Source organism: Pan troglodytes, chromosome X, assembly GCF_028858775.2.
Source record: "Pan troglodytes isolate AG18354 chromosome X, NHGRI_mPanTro3-v2.0_pri, whole genome shotgun sequence".
Classification (NCBI taxonomy): Eukaryota; Metazoa; Chordata; class Mammalia; order Primates; family Hominidae; genus Pan; species Pan troglodytes.
The window spans coordinates 41,562,674-41,582,157 of record NC_072421.2 but is presented as its reverse complement, the minus strand read 5'-3'; the positions used below and the strand labels follow the sequence as shown (position 1 = coordinate 41,582,157).

General features: G+C 34.9%; 1 protein-coding gene across 6 annotated transcripts in view; it reads right to left on the bottom strand.

Moving 5' to 3' along the window:
- The window catches only part of USP9X (ubiquitin specific peptidase 9 X-linked), a 146,854-nt gene that overhangs the window by 85,462 nt on the left and 41,908 nt on the right, over positions 1-19,484 (bottom strand). For all 6 annotated transcript variants that reach the window (XM_016943056.4, XM_016943058.4, XM_016943055.4 and 3 more), the window contains exons 3-11: positions 17,446-17,591; positions 15,071-15,150; positions 11,769-11,881; positions 9,567-9,785; positions 5,818-5,933; positions 5,372-5,623; positions 5,158-5,296; positions 3,178-3,330; positions 1,996-2,100 (exon numbers count right to left, since the gene is read on the bottom strand). In XM_016943056.4, the coding sequence (XP_016798545.1) occupies positions 1,996-2,100; positions 3,178-3,330; positions 5,158-5,296; positions 5,372-5,623; positions 5,818-5,933; positions 9,567-9,785; positions 11,769-11,881; positions 15,071-15,150; positions 17,446-17,591 (1,323 nt within the window). The remainder of the gene's footprint in view (positions 1-1,995; positions 2,101-3,177; positions 3,331-5,157; positions 5,297-5,371; positions 5,624-5,817; positions 5,934-9,566; positions 9,786-11,768; positions 11,882-15,070; positions 15,151-17,445; positions 17,592-19,484) is intronic.

Genomic DNA, 19,484 nt, shown 5'->3' with positions numbered 1-19,484 from the left:
TATAAAAACTAAAAGCACAAGCACAATGAGGTAACATTTCAAACACCAAGAAGATTGTCAAAAATTCAGAACTCTGACAAGAACAAGTGCTGGCAAAGATATGAAACTTACTTAGAACTCAAATGTTTAAAAACTAGGCTCTAGGCCAAGTACATAAAGCAAAGTCTAACCCAGAAGGTTGGAATCATTTGGTTGCAATCTGCAAAGAACCACAAGGTGACTCAGACTTCATTGCTTCCTTTCAAAATCATCTTTAGCAGAAACTTTCAACACTCCATAAGAATTGCCAGATTTACCAACACCTTGGAAAAAAATTGCTTGTTACCAAATGACAAGTGCTCAATAAACATATGTTAAGCCAAAGGGGGAAGAACATGAAGAGTTATTATTATATTCAGACCATTATTGTATTTAGACTATCCTGAGAAGAGGGGGGATACAGCAGATATAATAACAACCCCTTTTTTTCCTTCTCTCATCAAAGGCATCACTGGTCACGCACGTATCATCATTTCGGAAGTCTTTATCTTTGCAGTGCCCATGATGACCAATTCTATTATTTCCTCAGCTGCCTTTGCTATACTTCAATGGATGGAAAAAGTATTTAAGTTTTGCTTTTACATGTATAGAAACAAAATATATAAAAACCACATAAAAGATTCACTCAATAATTTGTTCCCTTCAAAATAAAATTTTCCATAGGGCAGCGATTTTTCCATAAATCAAAGCTTTAATGTCCCTAAGACTTATCTGTGAAACTTGCTTAAAATACAGACTCTTGGGCTTCAGTACCTACTGATCTAATATGTCTGTGATGGAAGCCAGTAAAAATGGTATTTTTTTCTTCTACTGTGAAATATCTAGAAAAGTACAAGCATATACCATTATTACAGTACACAATGTGAACACCTGTGTAACTAGTACCCAGGTAAAAAATAATACACGGCAAGTAACATCCCAGAAACCAGCTGTGCCCATTTCGGAACTTTACATTAATGTAATCAAGGTGTATTAATTACCGTGTGGCTTTATTCCTTTCTTCAACCTTCTGTTTATTAGACTCATCCATATGGTTGAGTTGCTCTTTCATTGCCGTGAAATATTGCACTGTATGAACATTCCATAATTTATCTATTCTATGTTTTATCTATCCTACATAGCAGGTTTTTGCACTATTACAAGTAATTCTGCTAACAAGTGTTGCTGAACACGTATCCTGGTGTGCATGAGTTTCTCAAGTGTATATTCAGAAGTCAAACTGATGATCTCGTTATGATTCTCATAACGAGAATCTTAAACTTTACCAGAAATACCAAGTATTTTCCAAAGTGGCTATAGCAATTTATGTTCCCACTGGTCAGTATAATTATTATTTTTAACAAGAAACGTTGGTGACCTCTTGATCTAATGCCAGTTGTTAACAGAACACCTCTTAGTGCAAACTGCCAAAAAGTTATGTTCTTAATCCACAAATTCACTAACCACTTGAGCTTTCACAAACCTAACCCTGGCAACTAATCAAAGATGTTACAAAACATGGCCTCAAAAACCAACATGATGGCATCAATGCAGATATGACTGTAGGAGGAGTTCTTGGGCTACCTTATCAGTTACATTTTGATTAACTCATATTTTGCTTGTACATATGACCCCAGAATACCAAGATATTGGTATTCTCTTGCTTTCATCTTACTGTTTATTGTAGCCAATCATCCTTCCCTGTAGTCCTACAATTTGCTTGAACCTGTAACTAAAATAGAAACTACCAGGGGGAAGAAAGAAAAAGTGATAGTCTGAGTTTCCATTATGGGGGCTATTAAGAAAATGAACATCAAGTTCTTGTTGGAAAAGAAAACAATGGGCCAATTCCTTCACACCACAGACTGTTTAATGGGATTTCTATTTAAGTATTTATTGGCTAAAAGTAATTCACAGATCTAATTAATCAATTCTATTTGAAATAGAATGGTAATATTTTGCTATGTTAACAATTACCTTAAAACAATCAAAAAGATGATCAAGTTGTTCAGGAGAAAAATCCCATGCCAATTTTGCCAGGAGATCATGTACATTCTTCACAATGGCTTCATGTTTCCCTGCCTATTGAAAAACAAAAACGAAATCACAATGCACAAGAATCTGAGTAATAGATCAAGTAGTGTATACTGCTTGCTGACAATTAATAAAGTACTCCTATCTCCTTCATTTAACTATGTAACACAAGAAAATTCCTAACACAGCCCGCACAGTGGCAAATGCCTATAATCCCACCTACTCGGGAGGCTGAGGCAGGAGAATCACTTGAACCCAGGAGGCCAAGGTTGCAGTGAGCCGGTATCGAGCCACTGTACTCCAGCCTGGGCAACAGAGCAAAACTCCATCTCAAAACAAAAAAAAAAATTCTAACATTATAAAATGCTTTAGAACTGCCATCTAAAACCTGGCAACTTAATTTCATGATATAATAAATACAGCTAATGTGTATTTTGGCGGTTCATACAAACCTTTAATACAATTTATTTAATTTGACCATTTTAGTATTGCAAATACAAAAATAAGGCACACTAACAATATTGTTTCAAAACTGGAACCTTAAGCACTCAAAGGCAAAGCTGTTTTCTTGGTTTTTATAGACTAAAAAAACAAAGCTTTATAATCTACAACTCAATAATGCTTCACAAGAAATCCACGATTAGAAAACTGTCATTAAGATAACAGAAGGAGTTGTAGTTTCCAATTCAAAAACTAAAAAGGTTACTAATCCTTCTGAAGAGTTATAAATTCTCTGGAATAATTATTACAGGTCTTTATAAATAATCAAGTGATTTAATTCTCCTGACACTGGAGGTTTTTGCTTTCTATTAAATCTATGAAGAAACCAATTACAGATGTCTTTACTCTCTTTCAATAGACATTCCTTATGATGTTACTGTTTGCATCTTTATTTAAAACCACTGACAAATTCTCAACCTTTATCAAATACAGATAAAAGAATATTTTTATTTTTAAAAGATTATTGGTTATTTCAAAAAGATTCCTGGCAGGGTAACAAGCATTTAAACGTTCTCAAAGTCAAACAATACAAGCCTGCATCCATTTCATGACAGCTAATGTATTTCTTCAGTTTTTAGTATCTTTATTTTAAAAACTAAATAGCCATCATCTTAAATTCCTTACCTGTGCTGCCCAGATATTATCAAGATCCTGTAAGGTCAGAGCTTTTTCTTTGATGACAAAACGAAGAATCTTCTCTAACTTTTCTACATATTGTGGCTGATGAAGACTATCTCGCAACACTATGGATAAGATATTGTTCTGCTGTATCCATTCCTAAATGTTAATTCAAAAACGTGTTTGAAAGCAGAAATTAAAACAATTTTTTCTTAATTGCTCACACTATTATTAAATAATATAAGGAAATTCAAAACACATTTACAAAATATAATACTGGTAAAATATACTTATGTGTTGCTTTAATGGAAAATTATGAAATTTTATAACAATTTTGCACATACAGAAATGCTCCCATAAATAATACTGAAATTAAGAAGATTCTACACTCCAGCATTTACTCAGAAAAATATTATTTAAGTACACAATCACCATGGTAGGGTGAGTACAGGACCAATTTTAGGATCTTTGGATTCTTTATCCCAATCTTGCCACAGAATTATGTTTTGACCTTGGGTAAAAAGGCTCTCTATTTTTTACTTTTATTTATTAACAATTATCATGTGCTAGGCACTATTATTGCTTATCCATTATCTCTTTAATTTTCCAAACAATCCTAGTAAGAGATACATTATTCTATTACAAAATGTAAACAGGCTCACAGATGCTAGAATTGGAATATGAATCAAGTCATATGCTTCCACAGTCTGTTTTTCTGTAACACTGTGCTAGCTTGCTCAACTAGCATTCATTTAATCTATAGCAACAGAATAAAGTGCTAACTCATGATACAAACAGGGAGTAATCCACACTATATGATTTTGCAGTATTTAGCTGAGAATAAAAAGTAGTTAGGCCCAAAATGTGCTAGAGAAGTACATGTCTCAGCTGATAATGAGCCAGTTTTTAATGTCTAATCTGTTGCAGATATTTGTTTTTATGTTATTCTACATATATACACATATATTTTTAATATGGAGACAGGGTCTCGCTTTGTTGCCCAGGCTGGTCTTAAACTCCTGGCCTCAAGCAATCTCTCCTCGGCCTCCCAAAGTGCTGGGATTACATGCGTGAGCCACTGCAGAGCCACAGATACTTTTGTAAAACACAATAAAAATGTCGCAATGTCAAACTGCAATGAAAGTTTCTAAACACTTAATGCCATTTTCTGTCCTATCTAGGACTAGTTCAAGAACCAGCACCAGTCTTCAGAGCACACTTTGAATAGCTCTGTGCTGGACTTTCCATGAGGCAGATACGTACATCATATGTATGAAACCAGATGTCTACCACCTGACCCCCTAACACAGGGCAATATCTAAGCAGTCTCCACATGCATTTTAACATACTCTAATCACTAACTCCCCTATTAAGTGAGGGCTCCTTGAGGGCAAGGACAGTTTACACATATACATTCAAAAAGTATTGGCACTGTAACTTAAATGGCATACTTACTCATTTCAAAACAATATAATACAAAATAGCTATGGTACATAAAGTTTCATAAAATTTCAATGTCAAAATAAGGGCTTTCAAAATAAAATTCTCAAAATCGTGATAAAACAATTTGTATAGATCTTATTCTAGTAATTTTATTTCCTGTTTTAAAACGTTTAACTGTAAATGGTCAAATGAACAATAGGCCACTTTATAAGGTACTAGATACTACCCAATCCATTTTCTAGATCAACTCTACCTACTCCATTTCAACCAACTTCCCACTCTCCAACAAACTAATAATTACTTCAAAACGCCACATTCATCACTAAGTTTATCAAGATGTTTTAAAGCTACCCATATATCACTACCAAATAATAAACTATGTTATTTCAAAAAGTTCTCAGAACAGTTATAAATCAATCAAAACACCTCCCAATTTCAGTTTACTTTAAAATGTTACTATTACTAATTTTTTTAGCTAGAGCTATTCTAATTTCTTGTCTTAAGTAGGTTCTTATTCCTATGAAGAAGAACTGAAAGACTCACTGCCATTCGTTCAGCTGTGAGCCACTCTTCCTCCTCAGGATTACCATGTCGATGGGTATAGTATGATACACTAGATATCACCTTATTAACTTCATTCAGTGCATTCATCTTTCCATTGAAAGAAGAAATTTGCAATAATCTGTAAGAAAAATTCAGTGATAAGTATGATTCTAAAATCGGCATTAACAATTATTTCAAGAGGTAAGTATCTTACCTAAGTATCATTTTTAACCTAAATATTTCTAAGTTTTTAACAGTTTCTTCTTGTCCTGGAACCCTTGAAGCTAAATTCTTCAAAGATTTAATAATCATTGAAAGAGCATCATTTTTGGCTTCATTCTTGGCTTCTTTTTTCAGTTCTTCATCAGTTAAGTTTTCTAAAAACTGTGGAACCATTTCTATTATTGGAAGAAAGTACTTTTTCACTGTATGAAGAGTGAGAAACTCATAGCATTGCCCAAATGGTCTGAAATAAGAAAGATACAAAACTCCTGTAAATACGCAATTTCTTAAAATCAATTTAGGACTAAATTCTTTATATTACTTTTTAAAAATCCAAGTTATTAGTTGAAGAAACCACACTTGAAAAACTCAATTTTTATGAAGCAAAAACCAGCAATTCTACGGTGCACTAACCATTGATTTTTAAATGTAACTTACTTAATAAGGGCTGCAATTATTTGAACGTTTAATGCTGATCCATTAATAAAACGATCATGCAAAATCTGGAACCCATTTAAAGTGCCAAATTTGTTGAGAAGATCCACTAGCCAACCCTGTAACACAATTAATGAAAAAAGTTAACTTCCTACTTTAAAGGGTAAAAAGCACTTAAAAAAAGCCTTATTGAAATATACTAGAAATAGTAAATTCAATAAAATAAATCATCTTTCAAAGGACCACAAAACATTGCATTTTGTTCATAGTAATTCCATCTGTGAGACAGAAGCAGTATACGTAGTAAGTATAGATTAAATCACTGGGGCATAGTTCTGTCTGTTTGTACCAATGTAAGTGGTGAACAGGAATTAGAAGACATGCTCCTATTTCAGATATCCCACCATATAAGAATGAATACCTTCTAATTACTCGAAAGTCTTTTATATTAAAATAATTTTCAGGAGGCAGAAAGACTTCAAGAGAGTTAAGAAGAAGCTACTTGGTAATGAATTTTGAATCTACTTCTTGTTTAGTTGTAAAACATTAAAATTTCCCTATAAACACAGTAACTAATAGCCTGAGAGTCAATTGTCAATTAAAAACTAAGGTCTGGTACTAGTATCTACTGTTCCTAAGTAGAATATGCTGGTTGATACTTTTGCTTATACAAATTGCACCCAGTTCTCCTTATCTTAGAAGTAACACCATGCAACAGGATGAACTGTCTAAGAAAGAGCTGTAGCTCAAAGTACCATACAGCTGGCACAGACAACAGTTGTGAGGCTAAAAGCCTGTCTGTATGTAAAAACCTAAAATGAATTAAAAGGCTATATAAATATAAGAATCAAATATATGTAGAAATTAATGTACCTAAGAAAACCTTTCACACCTTGCCACCTTCTAAAATTTAGGCCATGTTTTAGAAGCCACTGGAAAACAAGGGGCAAAATACACAATTTCTCTTCTAAGCCTTAAGCAAAAATAATTTCTACAGCTATTTTTAAAAAAAATACAGGAAAAAGTAAAGATGCTAAATGGCTGTATGTTCAATGTTTGTTTAAAGAGAAAATATGATAGCTAATGCTAGTTTTTTGTGTGTGTTTTTTTGTTTTGAGATGGAGTTTTACTCTCGTCGCCCAGAGTGCAATGGTGCGATTATCGGCTCACTGCAACCTCTGCCTCCAGGGTTCAAGCAGGATTCTCCTGCTTCAGCCTCTCAAGTAGCTGTGATTATAGGCACACACCACCACACCCGGCTAATTTTTGTATTTTTAGTAGAGATGGGGTTTCACCATGTTAGCCAAGCTGGTCTTGAACTCCTGACTTCAGGTGATCCACCCATCTTGGCCTCCCAAAGTGCTAGGATTACAGGCGTGAGCCACCTTGCCTGGCCTACTGCTAGTTTTTATATGGTTTTAAAAGAATATGAATGAACTAAGTTCTCTAATAAATCCATTATCGTATTTCAATTTAATAGTGTTTTCCTACCTTTTTAGTCATGAAAGGCTAATTCAAAACCATTAAAACTCGAGTACTTAATTCACCAGATCCCTTTTGTCATTCAGCAATTGTAAGAAAGTACATGCTCATTATGTAATATATTTTATTTCTTCAGTAACTATAATGAGACTATTAGATTGATATACTTGATAGTTACATACAATATTTATAAAACAGCAGGTGTGGACACAGTAAAGAATTAGTCTAAAGCTAATCTTTCTGTATTTCTTTGGCTGCAATGTATGCTTAAACAATTGGGAATATTCAGATAAGAGTGCTTCAAACTGAGGCTAATAGGCTAGCTTCAGCAGCTGCCAACAACAGCTTTCCTTCTCTGGCTCTAAGTTTTCAAGACTGGCAGAGAAAGATCAGTCGCCCTAAATAGAAAATTCAAAATGACCACATAGCTTACAATTCACCATATGCTTTCCACATAGTTTTCTATTGCTACAAGTTCCTTTTCTCAAAGATAGCATGGTTAATTTCACCTAAGACCTTTTGTCGTAACCTATGAAGTTTTTATTATATTTTAAATGTTTGAATAAATGATCTCATTTAAACATCTTCAAACATCTTGGGGGAAGATGGGGATTAGGAAACACTCTGAGAGATAGTCCTGACAGCTTTAGCTTTGTCATGGGTCAAAAGTTGAGGCCACAGAGGTTCAATGTCCCAGGAGGGTAGGAGGTGTAGAGAGAATTTGAAGTAGAACAGAAGACCTACCAAAAGCTCCAGAGAATGATTAAGTATTAAGGCTCAAAAATATTCCCAATAAAACACTTTTAAGCTCTGTAACTCAAATTTCTCAAAGGTAAATGAAACTCATTACAAACAGTATCCGAAAGTGAATCTACAGCTTAGAAAGTTTATCTCCATCGACTAAGTCTGATGATCTGAATTTTGCCACTATCACTTTTGGAGAACAGGAGAAAAAAACATATGGAGGCTATTACATATCTCTTAGATTTTTCATTATATCATGACATCTGCATTCAACTAGGACATGGTTGAAGATGCTGCCAAATATGTCCCCTTTTAATCAGATTTTAAAAAGCTTATAGAAGACCTGTTTAGCTGTATGATAAAATTTCTCTTACTTCAATATCAAGTAAATGTGAAGGTAACTCCATAGAATATGCTTCTCCTTGATTTGCAACTATATTTTGGGCTATATTTTTAAAAATTGTACTCTTGAAGGCTTTGAAAGGCTAACACTCTCACAATCGCTACACTTTATAAGTTTAATAGCAAGAACTATATTTCAAAGATATAAAACTATCTTCAACCAGAAGTCAACTAAAAATTTTACATTTAGCCATGTTAAATCAAGTTTTGTGCCCTGTGAATCTCTTAAGTTGTGGATTACTGGCACATAGAGAAAAAAAAAAAAGTAAAATTTAAAAAGAAATACAGGTATAGATTAAAATTTTCATTTTGAAGATTGCCATTATTTAGATAGTAACCTGATCTACTCAAGCAAAAATAAGCCATCTAGTGGCAACTATATGAACTAGGAAATATCAGAAAATCTCAACTTAAGTTTGACATTTTTTTGATAACTTCAGCTTATTAGTAAAATAAACCAAGTTCTGCATAATGTATGACTTAAAATCTTTCTGGCTGGATAGAAAAAGGGAAATTTGTACAAGACCTATAATATTAAAAATGTCTCCCTAAAATCTAAAATTTTAAAATTATATAATATTTATTAAAAGAAGCAGAGTTTAGGGAAAAAATTTTTAAAGTGTACAGTCTGTTTACACCAATATAGAAAACTTACATTTATGTACAGAATATATTTAAGTGAGATTTGGAAGATTTACTATATTGATTTCATTAACAATTTCTGTAATTTTATGATGTATTATTAGGTATTTAGAGGATATACTTGATTTTGGAGTCAAAATCTTAGAATGCCTAAAATGATCACGGCCCTACAGAACAACAATTGTGTCCTTGGTCAAAGAAGTAATCTCCTACTCTATTTCAAAGAAAAAATACAGTCTGTTTCCTACTAACCCAAATTATGACTACTTCTAAAGAGGCTGGACAGAAGACAATGGGGATAATTATACATGCAGAAAAAACAAAGAACTAGAACGACAAAGCTTCGAAAAAGGCTCCTGGTTGTGTGTATTTTCATTTAAAGTGTTATTTCATTGTCACACTTTAAATACAGATCACTGAAGATTCTGTGTCAGAACAAAACAATTGTATTATTTAATTTTGAAAATAACAAACCAACACACCTTTGGTGATCGAGGATCTGGAGAACGAGCAAAGAGTTCATCTTCAGGCAACTGAACACTTGAGGAAACTGATTCACATGGACGTGTACCATTGTAGATATGGAATTTGCAATGAGGATTTAAGGCCATGGCAAGAAGTTCTAAAAGTGGAAACCAGTCTTGGGACAACTTGGCCACACATAGCTCCACCAGACGATGAGTATTGTTAATAATACACCTCTGTTATACAAGGGGGAAAGGCGATTTACAAGATCAAAACACTGCAATTTCAAACAGAAATATCTTCCAATATTAATCGTATCCTAACAAATAATGATCTCTCCATTTTTCTAATCATTAATATTGGGATCAAACTGATTATCAAAGGACAAATTAGAATTTGTTTACTTCATAATTTATATGGTACTTTCAAAAGCCATTTGCTATGGCTTAAAAAATACAAGAGGCACCATAAGTTATCTATTCCTGCTCTACGTCCACAGGTAAGATGCAAGTTACTATTTTTTCTCTGTGGAATTTGTACACGAGAGGCAGCAATTCTAGAGTCTAAACAATATGTCAGGCTGAGCACAGTGGCTCACGCCTGTTAATCCCAACACTTTGGGAGGCTGAGGAAAGTGGATCACTTGAGGCCAGGAGTTTGAGATCAGCCTGGCCAACAGGGTGAAACCCTGTCTCTACTAAAAATACAAAAATTAGCCACGTGTGCTGGCATGTGCCTGTAGTCCCAGCTACTCGGGAGGCTGAGGCATGAGAATAGCTCGAACCCAGGAGGCAGAGGCTCCAAGGAAGCCAAGATGGCGCCACTGCACTCCAGCCTGGGCAACAGAGCAAGACTCTGTCTCAAAAAATAAAAATAAATAAAATAAACAATATGTCAATCATCCAAGATAAATTTGCTAGCTAAATGTCAAATGCAGAAGTCTGACGCCACTTCCAAAGTTTCCATTTCTACACCTATAAAATTACATGTTAAATCAGAAAATGTGGAATTTTTATGCTATGGTCATATTTGGGAAATAGGTTATAGGCCACAAAAATATTATCTGCTTGACAACTTATGACCATTTCCATAGTATACAAAAGAATAGAGGCCGGGCATGGGGGCTCACACCTGTAATCCCAGCACTTTGGGAGGCTGAGGCAGGCAGATCACTTGAGGACAGGAGTTCGAGACCAGCCTGGCCAACATGGTGAAACCCCATCTCTCCTAAAAATACAAAAATTAGCCAGGCGTGGTGGCGCACGCCTGTAGTCCCAGATACTCGGGAGGCTGAGGCAGAAGAATCACTTCAACCTGGGAGGCGGAGGTTGCAGTGAGCTGAGATCGCACCACTACACTCCAGCCTGGGAGACAGAGTGAGACTCCGTCTTGGGGGGGGGGGGGCGGGGGGGGGGAACACACAAAAAACAAAAGCAACAGAGACTTAGAGTAGTTATGGCATTTTATCAGTCTGAGACATATACTTTTTTCACTTTTTAAGATCTCTGGAATCTGACTCTATCTTATAATCAATGAACAATACATTACTGTTTTCCTAAATGGAAGGTATTTGCAGAGAGGAATTGTGTTTGCTTCTGCTAGTCACTTGGGGGCACTACCAACATGAGACCACTTTACATTTTCCACTTAAGGGCTTTTTGTATTGCAACTATAATTTGAATTCAGACTACGAAACTGTTTAAATACTGGCTTGTGGTTTAGATTTTCACTTTTTTTTTTAATCCCTTCCTCCACCAAGTGCTAAGGTTGAGATATGCAGGATTTTTTGCTGTCCCTTTCTGCACAGCAAGTTCATTTCTCATTTACCTCTATACTGACCCTTTGGTGTCCCAGACGTATATGAAATGCCCCATCTTGGGTGTTTTTCTTCCTTAATAGTCCATAAAACAGTGATGTACCTTACAATTGATAGCATTACATTTTCAATGAAATGTGATGACTTGCCTAAGGTCACAGACACTTGAGATCCCAGAGGAGAGATTAAACCCAAGCTTAACTCTAAATCTCATGCTTATTCTAAATGACCATGCGGCCTTCAAGAGACTTAATTTATAAACATTTTTAAGTTTTTCATTTTTAGACCTTTTAATTCAATTATAACAGAATAAATATAACACAGCCACACACACATATACCTCTCCCCACTCACAGGCATCACTATGTAAATCTGATCCTTTAAAGTCAAATGCAAGACTCACATGAATTTCAAACTTCCAGCCACTCACTGCTTCATCTGTAAGAATTTTAGTGAATGATATTGTTAGCCCATCACGGAAAAATCGCTGACATGCTTCACTTTTAACATCAAGGCCTAAGAAAAAGGGAGAAAAATTAATGCAAACAAAATGTTTATCTGGTTGTTTTTACATTGTCCAATATACAATAAAAGGTAATAAATAACTGGAAACTTCACCGACAGCTAACAAATATTTAATTGCATAAAAGTAGATTAACCAAGTAATATTAACACTAACTGAAAATGTTACAAATTATGGCACTAGCCTTAAATACAAAATGGTGATCAGCAGCACCACAAGAAGAGGCAAATTTAAATAGTATTTTGCTCCCTGAAAATAAGTCTTCGACCTTAAAAGCATTTCCCAATTTTTAAAATCTTATTTTGTTCATAAATCATTCATTTAGCATCAATATCCTTATACTATTCTGTGTTTGATCAAATAAAATGAATTATGTCTTGTCTTCCTTATTAGCCTCTCTCAATTATCTCAGTGTCTCTGTTTCTTTATATCTTTGCTTAATTTCACCTCATTTTAGAAAGGCAACAGAGCAATGTGCTTCCAAACAAAGAAAATCTGTAACTCTTAATGACAAAATAAAAACTATTCAATTTGTATATAAAGTATTATTTGATTGATAGTACAAAAGAGATGGTAATTTAAACTTTTAAAAATTTGGAACTTGTTGAAAATAACCGTGGTCTCAGAAAAAAAATATGGTGGAGGGAGGAATACATGTCCACTGAATGTCAATGCTATTAAATGAAATACCATTAATCAGTGTTTATCCATCATTTTACAGTCAGGACTTAGAACATGCTTAGCAAAGAAGTCTTCCAAAATTTGCTGATATGCCCAAAAGAAAGAAAATCAGTATATTGAAGCGATATCTGCACTACTATGTTTGATGCAGCACTGTTCACAATAGCCAAGATTTTGAACCAACTTACGTGTTAACTGATACATGGATAAAGGAAATGTGGTACATATACACAATGGAGTATTATTTAGCCATTAAAAACAAATGAGATCCTGTCATTTCCAACAACATGGATGGAACAAAAGGTCACCATGGTAAGTGAAATAAGCCAAGCACAGAAAGACAAACATCACATGTGCTCACTCATTTGCAGGATCTAAAAATCAAACAATTGAACTCACGGACGTAAAGAATAGTGGGATGGTTAATGGGTACAAAAATTAGAATAAGACCTAGTTACTTGATAGCACAAAACGGTGAGTACAGTAAAAAAATAATTTAATTGTACATTTTAAAATAACTAAGAGAGTAAAACTGGATTGTCTGAAACACAAAGGATAAATGCTTGAGGTAATGGATACTCTATCTACCCTGATGTGATTATTACGCATTGTATGCCTGTATCAAAATATCTCATTACCCCAAAATATATACACCTACTATATACCCATAAAAATTCAACATTTTTAAAATAAAAAAAGATATTTTCTTTAAAAAATTTTGATGAATTAGTGAACGTGTAAAAGAACAAAAAATTCTGAGTGGTGAAAACAACTGTAACCTGTCCGCGTATTGTATTTTCACTTTGGGATATTATTTCTACAAGATTAATGAGGCATAAGGACACGTTCTTTAAACAAAAGAGGGGAATTATTAAAAGATAAACTTTCCCTTGCCATGGAGTTGAACTTAAAGTACTAAACATGTTAATTTTGACAATAATCAGTTTCAATTGTGATAGTGCCTACTGTTAGTTATAACACATCCATAGCTATCCTATTTCAGAAAATGAAATGTTACTGCTTTTTAATCTGCAATATCTTAAACAATGAATTGAAAGTTATTACAATGGTAGTCCTCTGTTAGATAATTCAACTGCACCTAAAGTAGACCAAAGTCATTGGGGGAAAAAAAAGATTAATTCCAGCATTAAGCTTTTTTTCTGGACAACTGAGTAAAAACACCAGATTTCCTTTTGCTGGTTAAACAAAAACTGAGACTTCATCTTCTGATTCTTTAAGAGAAAAATCACACCTTTCCTGTGTATTAATAAAAAAAAAAAAAAAATAGGCTGGGTACAGTAGCTCACGCCTGCAATCCCAGCACTCTGGAAGGCCGAGGTGGGAGGATCACTTGAACCCAGGAGTTCAAGACCAGCCCGGGGAACCAGTCTGTCTCTACTAAAAAAAAAAAGAAAGAAAGAAAAAAAAAAAGATTAGCTGGGCGCGGTGGCTCATGCCTATAATCCCAGCACTTTGGGAGGCCAAGGCGGGTGGATCACCTGAGGTCAGGAGTTCGAGACTAGCCTGGCCAACATGGTGAAACCCCGTCTTAGTACTAAGAATACAAAAATTAGCCAGGCATGGTGGTGGGCGCCTGTAATCCCAGCTACTCGGGAGGCTGAGGCAGGAGAATCGCTTGAACCGGGGAGGTGGAGGTTGCAGTGAGCCAAGATCACGCCACTGCACTCCAGCCTGGGCAACAAGAGTGAAATTCCATCTCAAAAAAAAAAAAAAAAAAAAAATTAGTGGGCATGGTGGCGCATGCCTGTATCCCACTCAAGAGGCTGAGGTGGAATGATTGCTTGAACATAGGAGGTAGAGACTGCAGTGAGCCATGATCACATCGCCACACTCCAGCCTGGGTGACAAAGCAAGACCCTATCTTACAAATATGTAAGCAAGACAGTTTATTTCAGAAGTACAATATTAATGAAATGGTAATTTTTACCTGAAGGATTATGAATGAAGATTTTACTAGGTAAAATTTTACTGAGTACAAAGAGCCACACATCCTAATTCACTGTCATTTCAGTAAAGCAGTCAAAGGTCAAGTGTAAATAATTTGTAGACTTACATAGTAATATTTTGAGGACAGAAATGACTCAAGATAATTACAAGGAGGGCAGGGGGCAGATATGTCTGGAGTCCATCATACCATCCATCATTTATAGAGTACTTAATTGTAAAATGTTCTTTTGTATAGTATTTCCCATAACAGATAAGACCCTCAATTAAAAATGTTTAACCTCTGAGTGACAACCTCTTTGCAAATCTGACGAAACAATGAATCCACTCCTTAGAAATACAAATATAAATTTTATGTGACCTCAGAGAGTTCACAAACATCCTTTAAGAACGTCCAAAGGATATGAGCCCCTCCTTGCAAGCTGCAGTATGTGTTTATGATGAAGGAAAACAAATCCACTTCATCCGCTTTTGGGATAAAGTAAAAATACATCTAGTAGCATACATTATAGGAAGCATAAAAACATATAACTTACCTTTTTTACTAAGATCAATAGCAGCTTCTAAAAGCACTTCTAATTCCCCTTTCGGCAAAACTGGAACCACCCATCGAGGCCTAAAAGTTTTACCAAACAAAAACATGCTTAATGGTTGTACACTAAAAGAGGCACTACAAATGAGCTACTAATTATAATTATCTTGCTATGAAAATATTTAATATTAATATTAAAATAATATTAAGACAAGGTTGGCAGATTATCTGCTTTGTGGGACTAAGCACCACCTGATGCCTCTACAAATTTTTACAGGTACTGTCAAAAGATACAGCAATAAGAGAGGGAAGAAAACTAAATTATCTTGATAACTTAGGATATAAAACTATTATAACAATCAAATATTAACTAATTAGGTATCATGGATATTTTTGTTAAAATTCATAGGGAAGTGCTCTTTCAGGATTCAGATCAAAGGAGACATTATGATAAACCTCTTCATTGCCCCGCCACCCCCCCCCTTTTTTTTTTTTTGGTAAGAGACAGGGTTGCCCGGGAGCAGTGGCTCACGCCTCTAATCCCAGCACTTTGGGAGGCCGAGGCAGGAGGATCACCTGACATCAGGCGTTCGAGACCAGCCTGGCCAACATGGTGAAATGACGTCTCTACTAAAAATACAAAAATTAGCCAGGTGTGATGGCACATGCCTGTAATCTCAGCTACTTGGGAGGCTGAGGCAGGAGAATCGCTTGAACCTGGGAGGCGGAGGTTGCAGTGAGCCAAGATTGTGCCACTGCACTACAGCCTGGGCAACAGAGTGAGACACCGTCTCAAAAGAAAAAAAAAAAAAGAAAAAGAAAAGAAAAGAGATCAAGACCATCCTGGCCAACATGGTGAAACCCCATCTCTACTAACACAAAAATTAGCTGGGTATGGTGGCACGTGCCTGTAGTCCTAGCTACTCAGGAGGCTGAGGCAGGAGAATCGCATGAACCCAGGAGGCGAAGGTTGCAGTGAGCCGAGATCACACCACTGCACTCCAGCCTGGTGACAGAGCGAGACTCCATCTCAAAAAAAAAAAGAAAAAAGAAAAAAAGAAAAAAAAAAATCATTTGTATTTTTCTCCCCCCTGAGAACTTGCTAATAATATGCAACTTCAGCCTAAGAAGTATTTTATTACCAATCACCAACCACCAGACAAGTATGGAAAAGCAACAAACAATACAACCTTCTGCTATGGTATCACTGCTATAGAGAATGGTCAGGGACCACTATTAAATATAATTTATTATATACCATTACTATAGGCACCTGCCAGAATCACACAATGTATTCTTATAAATATATAATTAAAAACAATGGAATTTATTAATAGGAAAAATATTCAAGATAAATGAAAGCAAGTTACAAAATTATAGTAAGAATCCTCTATTTATAGAAAAATCAATTCATATATGATAGTAAACACAAAGGTAATCTGAAGAATGTATTGATTGTTAACAGTAATTTTTGGCAGGAATATGTGTATGTAAGGGGGAAATTACAGAGAAATTTACCTACACAAAATATTTCTGTTAACGCATACTCATTATTTATGTATTTAGATTTCTTTTTTCAATGCAAAGGATTTCTATTTCCCCTCACATTATGCATTTAATAGTGTTGACTTATTTTTAGAAAATGAAATTAAAAAAAAAACTCAGTAAAGCAAGTGCCTTTAAGAACATGTGTTTTCATTACTTTCCTTTTGGGGAGTGAGGGGGAAATGTGTCACACCTTCCTAGCACTCACTTGTTGAGCCCACAGTCTGGTGAGGATCACAGTCACATGGGATTCCTTGATGTGCTCTTCCCTAACCTCTTGAAATCTTTTTCTTCCTCTGCACAAAAGCTTAAAGCTTCACTCTCTTGGAGGTTTCCTCTAAATAATCAAAGTGTGTGGGGTGGGATAGGGTGGTGGTTTGTACTATAAGTGTGAAAAATTATATTCTGAACTGTTCCCTGAGATGAAGACCAAAAAAAGGAAACATCTAGGATGGTTAAATAGCTCAAACTAGTCAAGAGTTCACTAGGATCAGGCTCTGAGGAACTCAATGTCCTCATGACCTGATTTACCTCAGGCCATCCCAAAAATTATGAAAGTCATCCAGCAACCAAGAGACCAATGAGAAAAAAACTTCATAAACTCTCCAAGAGGGAAACTGAACATACAATTTTACTTCGGAAACAACCCAACTAGGGTCATCATCATTAATGTAAAATTTTCACTAACACTGTCACTCCCTTTCATTTATTAAATCTATTAAGAATCATGGGTTATAAAGCACTTGGCAGTGACGAAGCTATAAAGACTATTAAGGAGGCAGTGGGGTTACTTTCCTGTCTGCTCTCTTTCTTGGGTGTTACACACCAACTCACCTGTTGATCATGTCATCCAACTTGGCCAAGTCAGTATGTGGAAATGCAGGTTCCTCATCTTCAAGCTGTGGTGGGGCATCACCTTGACCTTGCTCATCTGGGGGAGTTGCCGGGGAATTTTCATTGGAAGAATCAGGCGATGAAGTCTTAATTAAAAATTAAACATTCCACATTTAAGTTTCTATAACATATGTAAAATAGTAATCCAAACACCAACATAGACAAGCATTGCAGATTTAAAAATTTTGTAAATAGCCCTACATATCCATGGGTTCTGCATCTGCAAAGTCAACCAACAACCTTGGATCGAAAATATTCAGAAAAAATTGCCTATGTGCTGAATATGTACAAACTTTTTTGCTTGTCATTATTCCCCAAACAATATAGCATAATAATGATTTATATAGCATCTACACTGTATTAGGCATCATAAGTAATCTAGAGATGATGTGAAGTATATACAGAAAGATGTGCATGAGTTATATTCAAATACTAAACCATTTTATATCAGGGACTTGAGCATACACCAATTTTGCTATCCAAGTGGTAAGAGGTCTTGGAACCAATCCTCCATGAATACTAAGGGACAACTGCATTGTAAATTTTTACAAAAGATAAAATAATTGAAAGTTTATGATATTTCAGGCCATCTCTGTACTACTGTGCTTTAAAATAATTTCATCTAATCCTCAACAACCTAATGAAATATGTTACTGCCATTTAATAGATGAAAAAAACTCAGAAAGTAAGTAGCCCAAGATCACACAGCTCAAATTCTATACTCAGGATTTCTATCAAAGTCTAAATAGTTTGTGTTCTTAATCATAAAGTGTACTGCCTCTCTGCTTACATTTCCCATTATATGAGCCATGACAGAAATTATTCCACAAATATGATACATCACATTTTATACATTATAAAGTAATTTATAACTTCTGTTTTTTATTTGAAGGGAGAAAATGTAATTATTCCATAACTTCCCTACACCCAAACCATTATCCAAACAATAATTATTTAGAAGTTCATGATTATGGTTCTTAAATAAGTAACATCACTTTCAACTAACATGGCTATTTTTCTCTTTCATTCCTCATTTTTAGCATGTCTTTCTCTCCCCCCGCTTTAGCAGTGCATAATATTTTCACAACTAAGTGAATGGACTTTTATGACCTTTACTCTTAATTCAGAAAGCAGGTGGTATTTTCTCTTTCAAAATGAAACTAACCTAAATTTTAAACTGATTTTTATTCATGTGTTCTTGAATTTTCTATTCACTGTAGGCTGATGGCCCTTTAAAAGAAACGGGCCCCTCGCCTTATCATTCAAGCACCTATTTAACAGTTGTAAAATAAAGAGTTGCATAAATAAGCACTTGCACGAAGACAGATGAGTTTACCAGCATTAATATGTTTTACTCACAAAGTTTATACATGAACTCATATGGTCAATTAGTAACTAAATGGTGCACTGTGCAGGTGCTCACAGTAACACAGTAACACTGTGCAGGTGCTCACATAGCTGGTCTCAAGGCACAGGAAACTACAGCACGGAAGTCAAGTGTTACAAGTCCAACAAAAATGTCCGATGTGAAGTATGTAACTTTGGAAGCCTGCTTTATTATTTTTTAACTCCTTGCCCCCTGATATACAGGTAGTTTACACATGCTCATAGAAAATATAAAAAATAAAATTTAAAACACCTGTAATTCCACACCTATAAACACCACCGATATTTATTTCCTTGTAATCTTTAAGAGTAAATAAAAACTGTCCATATATATGTTCAATAAAACTGGAATTATACATAAGTCTCTGTCCTTTTCCATTCAATATATCTAGGTATTCAATTTTTTGATTAAGAATCTTAAAAAAATATTAATGGCCAGATAATATTCCATGAATTAAACAAAATTAAGGGGACGTTTAGTATTTGGTAATTTTTACTGCTAACAAAAATAAACATAGCTGTAATTAATGTTCTCATATATAAACCTTTGTGTTGAACTTCAACTTTTCCTTAGGATAGGATCCTGGATATAT